We start from the raw sequence: 20,976 nt of genomic DNA on the forward strand, positions 1-20,976 counted from the left end.
TGGGAGATAAATCAGGGGTGTGATAATATTATATTTATCAGTACGTGTACGTCACTGGCGAGCACAGAACCAGCGGGAACAAACACGAGCAGGCCCGCTTGGTGTAACCTCGATACTAGCTAAAGAGACTTGTCTCTGCGCGCTTTCATTATGGAAGCTCCAGTTTTAATTTGACATCATTATGTTTGACTTCCGGTCCCGTTATAGTCTCAGCAGCTGAGCCCCAGTCTCAGGAGACTGTCGCGGGCTCCAGGAAAGCCGGGATAGAGATAACAAAGGAGACTGTCGCGGGCTCCAGGAAAGCCGGGATAGAGATAACAAAAAAAACTTTATATCTACAATGAACGTATCACTGAAGTGTTGACAAATCACAGCCATCGAGGTTCTGAAACAACGCTTCCATCTGTTTACGCCATTCTCACATGTCACGGCACGAGCCTCAATATCAGCCTCGCCTACGTCACGTCACGGCACGGCACGGCACGGCAGTCTAATCATTATCAGGACCCGCGCCTCAATATAAGTTTCTCGGTCCAATTCCCGACCGGAGGAAACCAAATTCTAGCGAGTGTCTGTATATTGACTAATGTTGTTTATACGTGTACAGTGAGATACAGTAGAAAACAGATACTATTGGAAATACGAATCAGTAGGAGAATACATATATATCTACCGTAGACGCCAGATTGTATGGTGTGTGACTGAAAAAAGACGAGCGCGTTGTTTGTAAACAGTTGCGTGTCTGACATAACTTATGTAATCATAAGACGAATGGAAGTGATACAACTAGAACTACACTCAAGTAGGCTGATGTATAGACACGTCTAGAGGAAAAAAACGTATATTGGATATATGTACGTAAGGCACGTGATATATATACGTAAAACTCGCGAGGAGTTCGTGGGGTCGAATACCTGCGTCATACCACTCTAGAGTGGAACGGATGTGCGTTCATTATTGAAAGAGGAAGAAGAACAAATATTAGTCAACATGAACCATATCACTTACGATAACTGGGAACCTATATGGTGACAAACAAACCCGGACTTAGCACTCCCGGGACACGGGGAACTCTAGGACAACCAACCTAGGATTAGTAATCTGTTGGACAAATAGACATGAAACGAAACCCTAGGGTTAACCAGACTAGAAATATATATGTAGTAACCTACCGGGCAAATAGACATGGACATGAAACCCCTGGGTTAACTAGACTGGGGATAGTAACCCACTGGGTAAAGGTTAACCAGACTGGGGGTAGTAACCCACTGGGTAAAGGTTAACCAGACTGGGGATAGTAACCCACTAGGTAAAGGTTAACCTGACTGGGGATAGTAACCCACTGGGTAAAGGTTAACCAGACTGGGGGTAGTAACCCACTGGGTAAAGGTTAACCAGACTGGGGATAGTAACCCACTAGGTAAAGGTTAACCTGACTGGGGATAGTAACCCACTGGGTAAAGGTTAACCAGACTGGGGATAGTAACCTACTGGGTAAAGGTTAACCAGACTGGGGGTAGTAACCCACTGGGTAAAGATTAACCAGACTGGGGATAGTAACCCACTAGGTAAAGGTTAACCTGACTGGGGATAGTAACCCACTGGGTAAAGGTTAACCAGACTGGGGATAGTAACCCACTGGGTAAAGGTTAACTAGACTGGGGATAGTAACCCACTGGGTAAAGGTTAACTAGACTGGGGATAGTAACCCACTGGGTAAAGGTTAACCAGACTGGGGATAGTAACCCACTGGGTAAAGGTTAACTAGACTGGGGATAGTAACCCACTGGGTAAAGGTTAACTAGACTGGGGATAGTAACCCACTGGGTAAAGGTTAACCAGACTGGGGATAGTAACCCACTGGGTAAAGGTTAACTAGACTGGGGATAGTAACCCACTGGGTAAAGGTTAACTAGACTGGGGATAGTAACCCACTGGGTAAAGGTTAACCAGACTGGGGATAGTAACCCACTGGGTAAAGGTTAACCAGACTGGGGATAGTAACCCACTGGGTAAAAATTAACCAGACTGGGGGTAGTAACCCACTGGGTAAAGGTTAACCAGACTGGGGATAGTAACCCACTAGGTAAAGGTTAACCTGACTGGGGATAGTAACCCACTGGGTAAAGGTTAACCAGACTGGGGATAGTAACCCACTGGGTAAAGGTTAACTAGACTGGGGATAGTAACCCACTGGGTAAAGGTTAACTAGACTGGGGATAGTAACCCACTGGGTAAAGGTTAACCAGACTGGGGATAGTAACCCACTGGGTAAAGGTTAACTAGACTGGGGATAGTAACCCACTGGGTAAAGGTTAACTAGACTGGGGATAGTAACCCACTGGGTAAAGGTTAACCAGACTGGGGATAGTAACCCACTGGGTAAAGGTTAACTAGACTGGGGATAGTAACCCACTGGGTAAAGGTTAACTAGACTGGGGATAGTAACCCACTGGGTAAAGGTTAACCAGACTGGGGATAGTAACCCACTGGGTAAAGGTTAACTAGACTGGGGATAGTAACCCACTGGGTAAAGGTTAACTAGACTGGGGGTAGTAACCCACTGGGTAAAGGTTAACTAGACTGGGGATAGTAACCCACTGGGTAAAGGTTAACTAGACTGGGGATAGTAACCCACTGGGTAAAGGTTAACTAGACTGGGGATAGTAACCCACTGGGTAAAGGTTAACTAGACTGGGGATAGTAACCCATTGGGTAAATGTTAACTAGACTGGGGATAGTTACCCACTGGGTAAAGGTTAACCAGACTGGGGATAGTAACCCACTGGGTAAAGGTTAACCAGACTGGGGATAGTAACCCACTGGGTAAAGGTTAACCAGACTGGGGATAGTAACCCACTGGGTAAAGGTTAACTAGACTGGGGATAGTAACCCACTGGGTAAAGGTTAACTAGACTGGGGGTAGTAACCCACTGGGTAAAGGTTAACTAGACTGGGGATAGTAACCCACTGGGTAAAGGTTAACCAGACTGGGGATAGTAACCCACTGGGTAAAGGTTAACTAGACTGGGGATAGTAACCCACTGGGTAAAGGTTAACTAGACTGGGGATAGTAACCCATTGGGTAAATGTTAACTAGACTGGGGATAGTTACCCACTGGGTAAAGGTTAACCAGACTGGGGATAGTAACCCACTGGGTAAAGGTTAACCAGACTGGGGATAGTAACCCACTGGGTAAAGGTTAACCAGACTGGGGATAGTAACCCACTGGGTAAAGGTTAACTAGACTGGGGATAGTAACCCAGTGGGTAAAGGTTAACTAGACTGGGGATAGTAACCCACTGGGTAAAGGTTAACTAGACTGGGGATAGTAACCCACTGGGTAAAGGTTAACTAGACTGGGGGTAGTAACCCACTGGGTAAAGGTTAACTAGACTGGGGATAGTAACCCACTGGGTAAAGGTTAACCAGACTGGGGATAGTAACCCACTGGGTAAAGGTTAACCAGACTGGGGATAGTAACCCACTGGGTAAAGGTTAACCAGGCTAGGGATAGTAACCCACTGGGTAAAGGTTAACTAGACTGGGGATAGTAACCCACTGGGTAAATGTTAACTAGACTGGGGATAGTAACCCACTGGGTAAAGGTTAACCAGACTGGGGATAGTAACCCACTGGGTAAAGGTTAACTAGACTGGGGATAGTTACCCACTGGGTAAAGGTTAACTAGACTGGGGATAGTAACCCACTGGGTAAAGGTTAACCAGGCTAGGGATAGTAACCCACTGGGTAAAGGTTAACTAGACTGGGGATAGTAAACCACTGGGTAAAGGTTAACCAGACTGGGGATAGTAACCCACTGGGTAAAGGTTAACCAGGCTAGGGATAGTAACCCACTGGGTAAAGGTTAACCAGGCTAGGGATAGTAACCCACTGGGTAAAGGTTAACTAGACTGGGGATAGTAACCCACTGGGTAAAGGTTAACTAGACTGGGGATAGTAACCTATTGGGTAAAGGTTAACTAGACTGGGGATAGTAACCCACTGGGTAAAGGTTAACCAGACTGGGAATATTAACCCACTGGGTAAAGGTTAACTAGACTGGGGATAGTAACCCACTGGGTAAAGGTTAACCAGACTGGGAATATTAACCCACTGGGTAAAGGTTAACCAGACTGGGGATAGTAACCCACTAGGTAAAGGTTAACTAGACTGGGGATAGTAACCCACTGGGTAAAGGTTAACCAGACTGGGGATAGTAACCCACTGGGTAAAGGTTAACCAGACTGGGGTAGTAACCCACTGGGTAAAGGTTAACTAGACTGGGGATAGTAACCCACTGTGTAAAGGTTAACCAGGCTAGGGATAGTAACCCACTAGGTAAAGGTTAACTAGACTGGGGGTAGTTACCCACTGGGTAAAGGTTAACCAGACTGGGGATAGTAACCCACTGGGTAAAGGTTAACCAGACTGGGGGTAGTAACCCACTGGGTAAAGGTTAACTAGACTGGGGATAGTAACCCACTGGGTAAAGGTTAACCAGGCTAGGGATAGTAACCCACTGGGTAAAGGTTAACTAGACTGGGGATAGTAACCCACTGGGTAAAGGTTAACCAGACTGGGGATAGTAACCCACTGGGTAAAGGTTAACCAGACTCGGGATAGTAACCCACTGGGTAAAGGTTAACCAGACTCGGGATAGTAACCCACTGGGTAAAGGTTAACTAGACTGGGGATAGTAACCCATTGGGTAAATGTTAACTAGACTGGGGATAGTTACCCACTGGGTAAAGGTTAACCAGACTGGGGATAGTAACCCACTGGGTAAAGGTTAACCAGACTGGGGATAGTAACCCACTGGGTAAAGGTTAACCAGACTGGGGATAGTAACCCACTGGGTAAAGGTTAACCAGGCTAGGGATAGTAACCCACTGGGTAAAGGTTAACTAGACTGGGGATAGTAACCCACTGGGTAAATGTTAACTAGACTGGGGATAGTAACCCACTGGGTAAAGGTTAACCAGACTGGGGATAGTAACCCACTGGGTAAAGGTTAACTAGACTGGGGATAGTTACCCACTGGGTAAAGGTTAACTAGACTGGGGATAGTAACCCACTGGGTAAAGGTTAACCAGGCTAGGGATAGTAACCCACTGGGTAAAGGTTAACTAGACTGGGGATAGTAACCCACTGGGTAAAGGTTAACCAGACTGGGGATAGTAACCCACTGGGTAAAGGTTAACCAGGCTAGGGATAGTAACCCACTGGGTAAAGGTTAACCAGGCTAGGGATAGTAACCCACTGGGTAAAGGTTAACTAGACTGGGGATAGTAACCCACTGGGTAAAGGTTAACTAGACTGGGGATAGTAACCTATTGGGTAAAGGTTAACTAGACTGGGGATAGTAACCCACTGGGTAAAGGTTAACCAGACTGGGAATATTAACCCACTGGGTAAAGGTTAACTAGACTGGGGATAGTAACCCACTGGGTAAAGGTTAACCAGACTGGGAATATTAACCCACTGGGTAAAGGTTAACCAGACTGGGGATAGTAACCCACTAGGTAAAGGTTAACTAGACTGGGGATAGTAACCCACTGGGTAAAGGTTAACCAGACTGGGGATAGTAACCCACTGGGTAAAGGTTAACCAGACTGGGGTAGTAACCCACTGGGTAAAGGTTAACTAGACTGGGGATAGTAACCCACTGTGTAAAGGTTAACCAGGCTAGGGATAGTAACCCACTAGGTAAAGGTTAACTAGACTGGGGGTAGTTACCCACTGGGTAAAGGTTAACCAGACTGGGGATAGTAACCCACTGGGTAAAGGTTAACCAGACTGGGGGTAGTAACCCACTGGGTAAATGTTAACTAGACTGGGGATAGTAACCCACTGGGTAAAGGTTAACCAGGCTAGGGATAGTAACCCACTGGGTAAAGGTTAACTAGACTGGGGGTAGTAACCCACTAGGTAAAGGTTAACTAGACTGGGGATAGTAACCCACTGGGTAAAGGTTAACTAGACTGGGGATAGTAACCCACTGGGTAAAGGTTAACTAGACTGGGGGTAGTAACCCACTGGGTAAAGGTTAACTAGACTGGGGATAGTTACCCACTGGGTAAAGGTTAACTAGACTGGGGTAGTAACCCACTGGGTAAAGGTTAACTAGACTGGGGATAGTAACCCACTGGGTAAAGGTTAACTAGACTGGGGTAGTAACCCACTGGGTAAAGGTTAACCAGACTGGGGATAGTTACCCACTGGGTAAAGGTTAACTAGACTGGGGATAGTAACCCACTGGGTAAAGGTTAACCAGACTGGGGATAGTAACCCACTGGGTAAAGGTTAACCAGACTCGGGATAGTAACCCACTGGGTAAAGGTTAACCAGACTCGGGATAGTAACCCACTGGGTAAAGGTTAACCTGACTGGGGATATTAACCCACTGCGCAAACAGTCAGGGAAACGTTTGCTGGGTGTTCAGTGTCTGCGTAACAGTTAGAGTTGTGTGAGGACGGAGTCTGAGGACCGACAGAGTCGTGTGAGGACGGAGTCTGAGGACAGACAGAGTCGTGTGAGGACGGAGTCTGAGGACAGACAGAGTTGTGTGAGGACGGAGCCTGAGGACCGACAGAGTCGTGTGAGGACGGAGTCTGAGGACAGACAGAGTCGTGTGAGGACGGAGTCTGAGGACAGACAGAGTCGTGTGAGGACGGAGTCTGAGGACAGAGTCGTGTGAGGACGGAGTCTGAGGACCGACAGAGTTGTGTGAGGACGGAGTCTGAGGACAGACAGACAGAGTCGTGTGAGGACGGAGCCTGAGGACCGACAGAGTCGTGTGAGGACAGAGTCTGAGGACCGACAGAGTCGTGTGAGGACGGAGCCTGAGGACCGACAGAGTCGTGTGAGGACGGAGTCTGAGGACAGACAGAGTCGTGTGAGGACGGAGTCTGAGGACCGACAGAGTCGTGTGAGGACGGAGTCTGAGGACAGACAGAGTCGTGTGATGACGGAGTCTGAGGACCGACAGAATTGTGTGAGGACGGAGTCTGAGGACCGACAGAGTCGTGTGAGGACGGAGTCTGAGGACAGACAGAGTCGTGTGAGGACGGAGTCTGAGGACCGACCGACAGAGTCGTGCAAAGTGGATGCCTAGGGGATAAACAGCCAGAGTCATATGAGGAAGGGGTGCCTATGGGACAAACACCCAGGGTCATATGAGGAAAGGGTGCCTATGGGACAAACACCCAGGGTCATATGAGGAAGGGTGTCTATGGGACAAACACACAGGGTCATATGAGGAAGGGTGTCTATGGGACAAACACACAGGGTCATATGAGGAAGGGTGTCTATTGGACAAACAGCCAGAGTCATATGAGGAAGGGGTGCCTATGGGACAAACACCCAGGGTCTAAGAGGCAAATAAAGACATTACCCAGAACATATAAACATACAACATCCATTTCATGCGTGTTTATTTCATTATTAACTATATCGTGCCACAAACAAACCACATATGACGACATTCTCAATACCACGTGACTGAACATATTAACGACAGCCACAGTGTCACGTGACTACACAGGTACCATGTATGTATCATTCTGACACACCGTAGGTGTCACGTGACTACACAGGTACCATGTATGTATCATTCTGACACACCGTAGGTGTCACGTGACTACACAGGTACCATGTATGTATCAGTCTGACACACCGTAGGTGTCACGTGACTACACAGGTACCCTGTATGTATCATTCTGACACACCGTAGAAATAACAGTGTTTCGGTATTGTTATTATCAGTTATTATTTATAACTGGATTAATACCCAATTAGACCCTACTTCTACACGTGTCTGTGGTGGAAACGATTAAAATTGATACTCTCTCTGAAAAAAGCACTCTAGACCGACTCGCTATGTTTAGCCGTCGATTTGGCAAAACCGCTTTCAACAGGAAGTACCACGTGCTTTAAAGTGTGGTTCCACTGTTAACAATCATAAAAAAAATCCATATGACAAAACATGAAATGTTAAAATAGATTGATTTTGTATTTAAATGAAAAAAGAGTCAATTGATGTAATCGTTTTCGTTATAGCTATGGTGAAATGGCTAGAGGAAATCCGACTGACCAACCTCTGTACTTACACGGTAAGGAAGCGCGGATGTACCCTTAAATATGTATACTACTACATGTGTACATTTATGCTACGACTTATACAAATCCGGAAACAAATTAGACACCTCACATGAATGGTAAATAATAATAATAATTATATAAATGTAATCTTTTTTTTATGAAATTCCCTTTAAATAACTCTTGTTTTTTATTGGGAAATCTTAATACAAATTTACGTAATCTGGCAACAGTTGTGAGTAGAAAGCACACTTAACATATGCTTTCAAATATCACATTATTGTCACTTCGCCTTCAATAAATGTTATTTGGATTTGCTAGAGCCCCTAAAATATTTCATTTGCGTAAAATATTCCTAATTGTGACTAATCTGTGACTTACGAAGAGTATCACTCGTACAAATATGTTATCTTCGTATCCTAACCCTAATTGTGACGAATCTGTGACTTACGAAGAGGAGCACTCGTACAAATATTTTATCATCGTACCCTTCCAGGCTCTAGCTCTGTAACTACAGTCATCTACTCGTGAAGATAAACTCTCGCACAAATATTGTATTCACGTACCCTAGCCCTACTCGTGACTAATCAGCCCATACGGTTATGACGTCAGAAATTGGCACACCGTGCGTCAACACTCGCGATTAAATTGCATTTTGTGTGCTAGCGTAACAAAGGTCAGGCTCGCCAATAGTAAGAAGGAACATTAATGGTTTTATCATAAGACGTAAACTGCCGCGACAAAACGGTCTCGATACCGCTCTGAAGCATGTCTAGTACATCAATAGCAGCTAACAGTGTTTACATAGCTAGGATTTAAAAACAGAAAAAAAAACCGACACGACATAGATATATAATCTAAGCATGAGGATACTGCATATGTTTATAAATGTATATCTTTACAGCAACTGTACGATAAACTAAAATGTTTTCTTTTATTAAATACACCTATTTGAATAGGAAACAGCCTACATATAAGCCTACTAAAGGATAGGGGAACCTATACACAAAATACGGACTAAGAACATCGGAATACGGAGTCCTCAACACAAAACATCGGAATACGGAGTCGTTAACACAAAACATCCGGATACGGAGTCGTTAACACAAAACATCGGGATACGGAGTCGTTAACATAAAATACCGGAATACGGAGTCGTTAACACAAAACATCGAGATACGGAGTCGTTAACACAAAACATCGGGATACGGAGTCGTTAACACAAAACATCGGGATACGGAGTCGTTAACACAAAACATCGGGATACGGAGTCGTTAACACAAAATATCGGAAACCGAGTCGTTAACACAAAACATCGGGATACGGAGTCCTAAACACAAAACATCGAGATACGGAGTCCTAAACACAAAACATCGGATACGGAGTCGTTAACACAAAATATCGGGATACGGAGTCGTTAACACAAAACATCGAGATACGGAGTCCTAAACACAAAATACCGGAATACGGAGTCGTTAACACAAAACATCGGGATACGGAGTCGTTAACACAAAACATCGGGATACGGAGTCCTAAACATAAAATACCGGGATACGGAGTCGTTAACACAAAACATCGGGATACGGAGTCGTTAACACAAAATATCGGGATACGGAGTCGTTAACACAAAACATCGGGATACGGAGTCCTCAACATCATTCGTCAAACTAAAATCTTCTTTATACACGTTAAATTTACCACGATGATAGATTAATTTAATAAGTTAATACACATGTAATCAGTCTATCTTTAAATACACATTAAATACACATTATTTCATCAAGCATAAATTCAAATGATTGATGTACAAAATCTCATTTCCCTAAGCAATTAAAATAATGCGTTGACATAACAAACTCCATTTATTGTTGTTTAATTTCCACATCGGTGTTTATATATAGCTTCCTTATCTGTCACAGTTCATTATTCCAGATATAAAATCACACTGAAGTGTTCCTCGCGTTTACCAATGACGTAAACGTGTGCTAAATAGGCTAATACAGCGTAACCCGAACCGGATCATTTCATTATTTTATCCCTCTCACAATGATAACTGATGACTTAATGATCTCGGTAAACGTACCTTTGTTTTACACAATAAAGCCGCCGGCGATATCAGCGTATTTACATCTCAATATATTTAAAGGAATAATCTTATTTTGACAAGATACTGCGAGATTTTCACTTATGTTTTTGTCATAAATTCCTATAGGTCTGCTTCCAAATAATTAAGAAAATATATACGTGAATCTTTCCGTTGTGGTTTTGTGCAAGACACTTCAACTGAAGACACGACCAACAATGTCCCATCTGTCATCGACTCTCAATAATGTAGATCGATACAAAACCTGCTATCTACAATCGCTTTCTCCCATATACTTCATTTGTCTATTAATCAGCTCCTCTGTTCATGCCAATTCGATAACAACTAAAACAAAGATGTTTGATAACGATTTCCGCTTCCGGTTGTATGTTCATATCTAATCAGTAAAACGTTTACAATGGTGTCTTTGTATCGATCTAGCATCGTACACAGAGCGTGTCAGGGAACGTACGGTGTCACAATGAAATAAACAGAAGATAATCCATAAACTGGCAGACAGTAGGGTCAAGTGTGTAATAGTAACCGGTCGGTGTGACTACAGTATTAAATACATGTACGTGTAATAGGGACCAGTCGGTGTGACTACAGTATTAAATACATGTACGTGTAATAGGGACCGGTCGGTGTGACTACAGTATTAAATACATGTACGTGTAATAGGGACCGGTCGGTGTGACTACAGTATTAAATACATGTACGTGTAATAGGGACCGGTCGGTGTGACTACAGTGTTAAATACGTGTAATAGGGACCGGTCGGTGTGACTACAGTGTTAAATACGTGTAATAGGGACCGGTCGGTGTGACTACAGTGTTAAATACGTGTAATAGGGACCGGTCGGTGTGACTACAGTGTTAAATACGTGTAATAGGGACCGGTCGGTGTGACTACAGTGTTAAATACGTGTAATAGGGACCGGTCGGTGTGACTACAGTGTTAAATACGTGTAATAGGGACCGGTCGGTGTGACTACAGTGTTAAATACGTGTAATAGGGACCGGTCGGTGTGACTACAGTGTTAAATACGTGTAATAGGGACCGGTCGGTGTGACTACAGTGTTAAATACGTGTAATAGGGACCGGTCGGTGTGACTACAGTGTTAAATACGTGTAATAGGGACCGGTCGGTGTGACTACAGTGTTAAATACGTGTAATAGGGACCGGTCGGTGTGACTACAGTGTTAAATACGTGTAATAGGGACCGGTCGGTGTGACTACAGTAGTTAAATACGTGTAATAGGGACCGGTCGGTGTGACTACAGTGTTAAATACGTGTAATAGGGACCGGTCGGTGTGACTACAGTGTTAAATACGTGTAATAGGGACCGGTCGGTGTGACTACAGTGTTAAATACGTGTAATAGGGACCGGTCGGTGTGACTACAGTGTTAAATACGTGTAATAGGGACCGGTCGATGTGACTACAGTGTTAAATACGTGTAATAGGGACCGGTCGGTGTGACTACAGTGTTAAATACGTGTAATAGGGACCGGTCGGTGTGACTACAGTATTAAATACGTGTAATAGGGACCGGTCGGTGTGACTACAGTGTTAAATACGTGTAATAGGGACCGGTCGGTGTGACTACAGTGTTAAATACGTGTAATAGGGACCGGTCGGTGTGACTACAGTGTTAAATACGTGTAATAGGGACCGGTCGGTGTGACTACAGTGTTAAATACGTGTAATAGGGACCGGTCGGTGTGACTACAGTGTTAAATACGTGAAATAGGGACCGGTCGATGTGACTACAGTGTTAAATACGTGTAATAGGGACCGGTCGGTGTGACTACAGTGTTAAATACGTGTAATAGGGACCGGTCGGTGTGACTACAGTATTAAATACGTGTAATAGGGACCGGTCGGTGTGACTACAGTGTTAAATACGTGTAATAGGGACCGGTCGGTGTGACTACAGTGTTAAATACGTGTAATAGGGACCGGTCGGTGTGACTACAGTGTTAAATACGTGTAATAGGGACCGGTCGGTGTGACTACAGTGTTAAATACGTGTAATAGGGACCGGTCGGTGTGACTACAGTGTTAAATACGTGTAATAGGGACCGGTCGGTGTGACTACAGTGTTAAATACGTGTAATAGGGACCGGTCGGTGTGACTACAGTGTTAAATACGTGTAATAGGGACCGGTCGGTGTGACTACAGTGTTAAATACGTGTAATAGGGACCGGTCGGTGTGACTACAGTGTTAAATACGTGTAATAGGGACCGGTCGGTGTGACTACAGTGTTAAATACGTGTAATAGGGACCGGTCGGTGTGACTACAGTGTTAAATACGTGTAATAGGGACCGGTCGGTGTGACTACAGTATTAAATACGTGTAATAGGGACCGGTCGGTGTGACTACAGTGTTTAATACGTGTAATAGGGACCGGTCGGTGTGACTACAGTGTTAAATACGTGTAATAGGGACCGGTCGGTGTGACTACAGTGTTAAATACGTGTAATAGGGACCGGTCGGTGTGACTACAGTGTTAAATACGTGTAATAGGGACCGGTCGGTGTGACTACAGTGTTAAATACGTGTAATAGGGACCGGTCGGTGTGACTACAGTGTTAAATACGTGTAATAGGGACCGGTCGGTGTGACTACAGTGTTAAATACGTGTAATAGGGACCGGTCGGTGTGACTACAGTGTTAAATACGTGTAATAGGGACCGGTCGGTGTGACTACAGTGTTAAATACGTGTAATAGGGACCGGTCGGTGTGACTACAGTGTTAAATACGTGTAATAGGGACCGGTCGGTGTGACTACAGTGTTAAATACGTGTAATAGGGACCGGTCGGTGTGACTACAGTGTTAAATACGTGTAATAGGGACCGGTCGGTGTGACTACAGTGTTAAATACGTGTAATAGGGACCGGTCGGTGTGACTACAGTGTTAAATACGTGTAATAGGGACCGGTCGGTGTGACTACAGTAGTTAAATACGTGTAATAGGGACCGGTCGGTGTGACTACAGTGTTAAATACGTGTAATAGGGACCGGTCGGTGTGACTACAGTGTTAAATACGTGTAATAGGGACCGGTCGGTGTGACTACAGTGTTAAATACGTGTAATAGGGACCGGTCGGTGTGACTACAGTGTTAAATACGTGTAATAGGGACCGGTCGGTGTGACTACAGTGTTAAATACGTGTAATAGGGACCGGTCGGTGTGACTACAGTGTTAAATACGTGTAATAGGGACCGGTCGGTGTGACTACAGTGTTAAATACGTGTAATAGGGACCGGTCGGTGTGACTACAGTGTTAAATACGTGTAATAGGGACCGGTCGGTGTGACTACAGTGTTAAATACGTGTAATAGGGACCGGTCGGTGTGACTACAGTGTTAAATACGTGTAATAGGGACCGGTCGGTGTGACTACAGTGTTAAATACGTGTAATAGGGACCGGTCGGTGTGACTACAGTGTTAAATACGTGTAATAGGGACCGGTCGGTGTGACTACAGTGTTAAATACGTGTAATAGGGACCGGTCGGTGTGACTACAGTGTTAAATACGTGTAATAGGGACCGGTCGGTGTGACTACAGTGTTAAATACGTGTAATAGGGACCGGTCGGTGTGACTACAGTGTTAAATACGTGTAATAGGGACCGGTCGGTGTGACTACAGTGTTAAATACGTGTAATAGGGACCGGTCGGTGTGACTACAGTGTTAAATACGTGTAATAGGGACCGGTCGGTGTGACTACAGTGTTAAATACGTGTAATAGGGACCGGTCGGTGTGACTACAGTGTTAAATACGTGTAATAGGGACCGGTCGGTGTGACTACAGTGTTAAATACGTGTAATAGGGACCGGTCGGTGTGACTACAGTGTTAAATACGTGTAATAGGGACCGGTCGGTGTGACTACAGTGTTAAATACGTGTAATAGGGACCGGTCGGTGTGACTACAGTATTAAATACGTGTAATAGGGACCGGTCGGTGTGACTACAGTGTTAAATACGTGTAATAGGGACCGGTCGGTGTGACTACAGTGTTAAATACGTGTAATAGGGACCGGTCGGTGTGACTACAGTATTAAATACGTGTAATAGGGACCGGTCGGTGTGACTACAGTATTAAATACGTGTAATAGGGACCGGTCGGTGTGACTACAGTGTTAAATACGTGTAATAGGGACCGGTCGGTGTGACTACAGTGTTAAATACGTGTAATAGGGACCGGTCAGGTGTGACTACAGTGTTAAATACGTGTAATAGGGACCGGTCAGGTGTGACTACAGTGTTAAATACGTGTAATAGGGACCGGTCGGTGTGACTACAGTGTTAAATACGTGTAATAGGGACCGGTCGGTGTGACTACAGTGTTAAATACGTGTAATAGGGACCGGTCGGTGTGACTACAGTGTTAAATACGTGTAATAGGGACCGGTCGGTGTGACTACAGTGTTAAATACGTGTAATAGGGACCGGTCGGTGTGACTACAGTGTTAAATACGTGTAATAGGGACCGGTCGGTGTGACTACAGTGTTAAATACGTGTAATAGGGACCGGTCGGTGTGACTACAGTATTAAATACGTGTAATAGGGACCGGTCGGTGTGACTACAGTGTTAAATACGTGTAATAGGGACCGGTCGGTGTGACTACAGTGTTAAATACGTGTAATAGGGACCGGTCGGTGTGACTACAGTGTTAAATACGTGTAATAGGGACCGGTCGGTGTGACTAGTGTTAATACGTGTAATAGGGACCGGTCGGTGTGACTACAGTGTTAAATACGTGTAATAGGGACCGGTCGGTGTGACTACAGTGTTAAATACGTGTAATAGGGACCGGTCGGTGTGACTACAGTGTTAAATACGTGTAATAGGGACCGGTCGGTGTGACTACAGTGTTAAATACGTGTAATAGGGACCGGTCGGTGTGACTACAGTGTTAAATACGTGTAATAGGGACCGGTCGGTGTGACTACAGTGTTAAATACGTGTAATAGGGACCGGTCGGTGTGACTACAGTGTTAAATACGTGTAATAGGGACCGGTCGGTGTGACTACAGTGTTAAATACGTGTAATAGGGACCGGTCGGTGTGACTACAGTGTTAAATACGTGTAATAGGGACCGGTCGGTGTGACTACAGTGTTAAATACGTGTAATAGGGACCGGTCGGTGTGACTACAGTGTTAAATACGTGTAATAGGGACCGGTCGGTGTGACTACAGTGTTAAATACGTGTAATAGGGACCGGTCGGTGTGACTACAGTGTTAAATACGTGTAATAGGGACCGGTCGGTGTGACTACAGTGTTAATACGTGTAATAGGGACCGGTCGGTGTGACTACAGTGTTAAATACGTGTAATAGGGACCGGTCGGTGTGACTACAGTGTTAATACGTGTAATAGGGACCGGTCGGTGTGACTACAGTGTTAAATACGTGTAATAGGGACCGGTCGGTGTGACTACAGTGTTTAATACGTGTAATAGGGACCGGTCGGTGTGACTACAGTGTTAAATACGTGTAATAGGGACCGGTCGGTGTGACTAGTGTTAAATACGTGTAATAGGGACCGGTCGGTGTGACTACAGTGTTAAATACGTGTAATAGGGACCGGTCGGTGTGACTACAGTGTTAAATACGTGTAATAGGGACCGGTCGGTGTGACTACAGTGTTAAATACGTGTAATAGGGACCGGTCGGTGTGACTACAGTGTTAAATACGTGTAATAGGGACCGGTCGGTGTGACTACAGTGTTAAATACGTGTAATAGGGAACCGGTCGGTGTGACTACAGTGTTAAATACGTGTAATAGGGACCGGTCAGTGTGACTACAGTGTTAAATACGTGTAATAGGGACCGGTCGGTGTGACTACAGTGTTAAATACGTGTAATAGGGACCGGTCGGTGTGACTACAGTGTTAAATACGTGTAATAGGGACCGGTCGGTGTGACTACAGTGTTAAATACGTGTAATAGGGACCGGTCGGTGTGACTACAGTGTTAAATACGTGTAATAGGGACCGGTCGGTGTGACTACAGTGTTAAATACGTGTAATAGGGACCGGTCGGTGTGACTAGTGTTAAATACGTGTAATAGGACCGGTCGGTGTGACTACAGTGTTAAATACGTGTAATAGGGACCGGTCGGTGTGACTACAGTGTTTAATACGTGTAATAGGGACCGGTCGGTGTGACTACAGTGTTAAATACGTGTAATAGGGACCGGTCGGTGTGACTACAGTGTTAAATACGTGTAATAGGGACCGGTCGGTGTGACTACAGTGTTAAATACGTGTAATAGGGACCGGTCGGTGTGACTACAGTGTTAAATACGTGTAATAGGGACCGGTCGGTGTGACTACAGTGTTAAATACGTGTAATAGGGACCGGTCGGTGTGACTACAGTGTTAAATACGTGTAATAGGGACCGGTCGGTGTGACTACAGTGTTAAATACGTGTAATAGGGACCGGTCGGTGTGACTACAGTGTTAAATACGTGTAATAGGGACCGGTCGGTGTGACTACAGTGTTAAATACGTGTAATAGGGACCGGTCGGTGTGACTACAGTGTTAAATACGTGTAATAGGGACCGGTCGGTGTGACTACAGTGTTAAATACGTGTAATAGGGACCGGTCGGTGTGACTACAGTGTTAAATACGTGTAATAGGGACCGGTCGGTGTGACTACAGTGTTAAATACGTGTAATAGGGACCGGTCGGTGTGACTACAGTGTTAAATACGTGTAATAGGGACCGGTCGGTGTGACTACAGTGTTAAATACGTGTAATAGGGACCGGTCGGTGTGACTACAGTGTTAAATACGTGTAATAGGGACCGGTCGGTGTGACTACAGTGTTAAATACGTGTAATAGGGACCGGTCGGTGTGACTACAGTGTTAAATACGTGTAATAGGGACCGGTCGGTGTGACTACAGTGTTAAATACGTGTAATAGGGACCGGTCGGTGTGACTACAGTGTTAATACGTGTAATAGGGACCGGTCGGTGTGACTACAGTGTTAAATACGTGTAATAGGGACCGGTCGGTGTGACTACAGTGTTAAATACGTGTAATAGGGACCGGTCGGTGTGACTACAGTGTTAAATACGTGTAATAGGGACCGGTCGGTGTGACTACAGTGTTAAATACGTGTAATAGGGACCGGTCGGTGTGACTACAGTGTTAAATACGTGTAATAGGGACCGGTCGGTGTGACTACAGTGTTAAATACGTGTAATAGGGACCGGTCGGTGTGACTACAGTGTTAAATACGTGTATAGGGACCGGTCGGTGTGACTACAGTGTTAAATACGTGGAATAGGGACCGGTCGGGTGACTGTTAACATACGTGTAATAGGGACGGTCGGGTGTGACTACAGTATTAAATACGTGAATAGGGACCGGTCGGTGTGACTACAGTATTAAATCGTGTAATAGGGACCGGTCGGTGTGACTACAGTATTAAATACGTGTAATAGGGACGGTCGGTGTGACTACAGTGTTAAATTACGTGTAATAGGGACCGGTCGGTGTTGACTACCGTATTAAATACGTGTAATAGGGACCGGTCGTGTGACTACAGTGTTAAATACGTGTAATAGGGACCGGTCGGTGTGACTACAGGTATTAAATACCGTGTAATAGGGACCGGTCCGGTGTGACTACAGTATTAAATACGTGTAATAGGGACCGGTCGGTGTGGACTACAGTGTTAAATACGTGTAATAGGGACGGTCGGTGTGACTACAGTGTTAATACGTGTAATAGGGGACCGGTCGGTGTGGACCTACAGTATTAAATACGTTTAGGACGGTCGGTGTGACTACAGTTTAAATACGTGTAATAAAGGGACGGCGATGTGACAGTGTAAACTGTTGGACGTTGGTTATGGCTACTTTAAACGTGAAGGACCGGTCGTTGAACTACAGTTTAAATCGTGTAATAGGGTACCGGTCGGTGTGACTAGTGATTAAATCGTGAATAGGACCAGGTCGTGTGACTACAGTAGTTAAATTACGTGTAATAGGACCGTCGGTTGACTGGTTATCTTGTAATAGGGACGGTCGGTGTACTACAGGTAATAGTTAATGGACCGGTCGTGTGATAAGTAGTAAAACGTGTGAAGGGAGGTGGTGTGTACGTAAATACGTGTAATGGGACGTCGGTGTACTACATGTAAAACGTGTATAGACGTGGTGTGATACAGTTAAATGTGGTAATGGTTATACCGTAATAGAACCTTTGAAGTAATACTAGGGTCTCATTTTATGATGGACGGTCGGTTGCTACAGTTTCGTTAAAATACGTGTAATAGTAACCGGTCGGTGTGACTACAGTGTTAAATACGTGTAATAGGGACCGGTCGGTGTGACTACAGTGTTAAATACGTGTAATAGGGACCGGTCGGTGTGACTACAGTGTTAAATACGTGTAATAGGGACCGGTCGGTGTGACTACAGTGTTAAATACGTGTAATAGGGACCGGTCGGTGTGACTACAGTGTTAAATACGTGTAATAGGGACCGGTCGGTGTGACTACAGTGTTAAATACGTGTAATAGGGACCGGTCGGTGTGACTACAGTGTTAAATACGTGTAATAGGGACCGGTCGGTGTGACTACAGTGTTAATACGTGTAATAGGGACCGGTCGGTGTGACTACAGTGTTAAATACGTGTAATAGGGACCGGTCGGTGTGACTACAGTATTAAATACGTGTAATAGGGACCGGTCGGTGTGACTACAGTGTTAAATACGTGTAATAGGGACCGGTCAGTGTGACTACAGTGTTAAATACGTGTAATAGGGACCGGTCGGTGTGACTACAGTATTAAATACGTGTAATAGTAACCGGTCGGTGTGACTACAGTGTTAAATACGTGTAATAGGGACCGGTCGGTGTGACTACAGTGTTAAATACGTGTAATAGGGACCGGTCGGTGTGACTACAGTATTAAATACGTGTAATAGGGACCGGTCGGTGTGACTACAGTGTTAAATACGTGTAATAGGGACCGGTCGGTGTGACTACAGTGTTAAATACGTGTAATAGGGACCGGTCGGTGTGACTAGTGTTAAATACGTGTAATAGGGACCGGTCGGTGTGACTACAGTGTTTAATACATGTACGTGTAATAGGGACCGGTCGGTGTGACTACAGTATTAAATACGTGTAATAGGGACCGGTCGGTGTGACTACAGTGTTAAATACGTGTAATAGGGACCGGTCGGTGTGACTAGTGTTTAATACGTGTAATAGTAACCGGTCGGTGTGACTACAGTGTTAAATACGTGTAATAGGGACCGGTCGGTGTGACTAGTGTTAAATACGTGTAATAGGGACCGATCTGTGTGACTACAGTGTTAAATACGTGTAATAGGGACCGGTCGGTGTGACTACAGTGTTAAATACGTGTAATAGGGACCGGTCGGTGTGACTACAGTGTTAAATACGTGTAATAGGGACCGGTCGGTGTGACTACAGTGTTAAATACGTGTAATAGGGACCGGTCGGTGTGACTACAGTATTAAATACGTGTAATAGGGACCGGTCGGTGTGACTACAGTGTTAAATACGTGTAATAGGGACCGGTCGGTGTGACTACAGTGTTAAATACGTGTAATAGGAACCGGTCGGTGTGACTACAGTATTAAATACGTGTAATAGGGACCGGTCGGTGTGACTACAGTGTTTAATACATGTACGTGTAATAGGGACCGGTCGGTGTGACTACAGTATTAAATACGTGTAATAGGGACCGGTCGGTGTGACTACAGTGTTAAATACGTGTAATAGGGACCGGTCGGTGTGACTACAGTGTTAAATACGTGTAATAGGGACCGGTCGGTGTGACTACAGTGTTTAATACGTGTAATAGGAAGGAGTAATGAAAAATACGCTGCCGGTGCCGGGCTTCGAACTAGCGACTTCTTGCTCCAAAAGCAAACGTCCTGCCACTAGGCTAAAGGAAAATCCCTCTAGGCTGAGCTAGTAAGGTGACCTTATACTCTCTACTTTTACACACGGTCTCTGCTACTCCGGTGACGGAGTATTCTCCTATACTATTTTTAAAAAGAGTTCAATAAATGAAGTTGTAAGATGAAAGTTTGGCTAAGTTGGTAGAGCTGATGATTCCCAGGACTGAGACGCTGTTTTGATTCCTGTTGGAGCACACGATAGGAATGTGTTTTCTCTGTTCTAGCTTAGAACGGCGTACACATAGTCTCCTGTGGCGTTCATGGTCGGAATAATTAGCCGTAATTATAACAATATCATTAACGACAGAATGTCATATCCCATTCTCCTTTATATCCTTGTATAGGTATCACTATGAGTCTTGTTACCGGAAGTTGAACCCCTAACCGGAAGTATAGAGCTTGATAATACTTTATCTTTCTATGTACGACTGTCTGCAATGTGTATGAAAGCCAGTTACTAAACGTTTCGTATAGATTTACCCCGGCTACCTACCTGATGCCGTCCTGAGAGGAACAGTTGACGTTGGCCCCGCGGGACAGGAGGAGGTGGGCGATGCTCCGGTGTCCGCTCACACAACTCTCGTGCAGTGGCGTGTACCCGGCGTTATCCCGCACGTTCACCTCCACGCGCCCGGACTGTACGCAATGGAGGGCGATCTCCTGCCAACAGTGTCCGTATACAGGTCAAGTTATAATCAAGTAAAAAAATATCAGCATGTTTACATTGGGTGAAAATTGGTTTGATTTTTTTACCCTTTGAAACGTATCTTTTAACCACAATACAATCATAATCTGGCGTTTCCTTCGTCATTTT

General features: G+C 45.0%; 1 protein-coding gene across 1 annotated transcript in view; it reads right to left on the reverse strand.

The window, feature by feature from the left end:
- Nucleotides 1-20,976, reverse strand: part of LOC117341965 (nucleolar protein dao-5-like) — a 61,200-nt gene that overhangs the window by 21,788 nt on the left and 18,436 nt on the right. Inside the window, exon 7 of the mRNA XM_033903862.1 lies at nucleotides 20,656-20,822. Coding sequence (XP_033759753.1) covers nucleotides 20,656-20,822 — 167 coding nt within the window. The remainder of the gene's footprint in view (nucleotides 1-20,655; nucleotides 20,823-20,976) is intronic.

The sequence above is a fragment of the Pecten maximus genome, chromosome 14 (assembly GCF_902652985.1).
Source record: "Pecten maximus chromosome 14, xPecMax1.1, whole genome shotgun sequence".
In the NCBI taxonomy this organism is placed as follows: domain Eukaryota; kingdom Metazoa; phylum Mollusca; class Bivalvia; order Pectinida; family Pectinidae; genus Pecten; species Pecten maximus.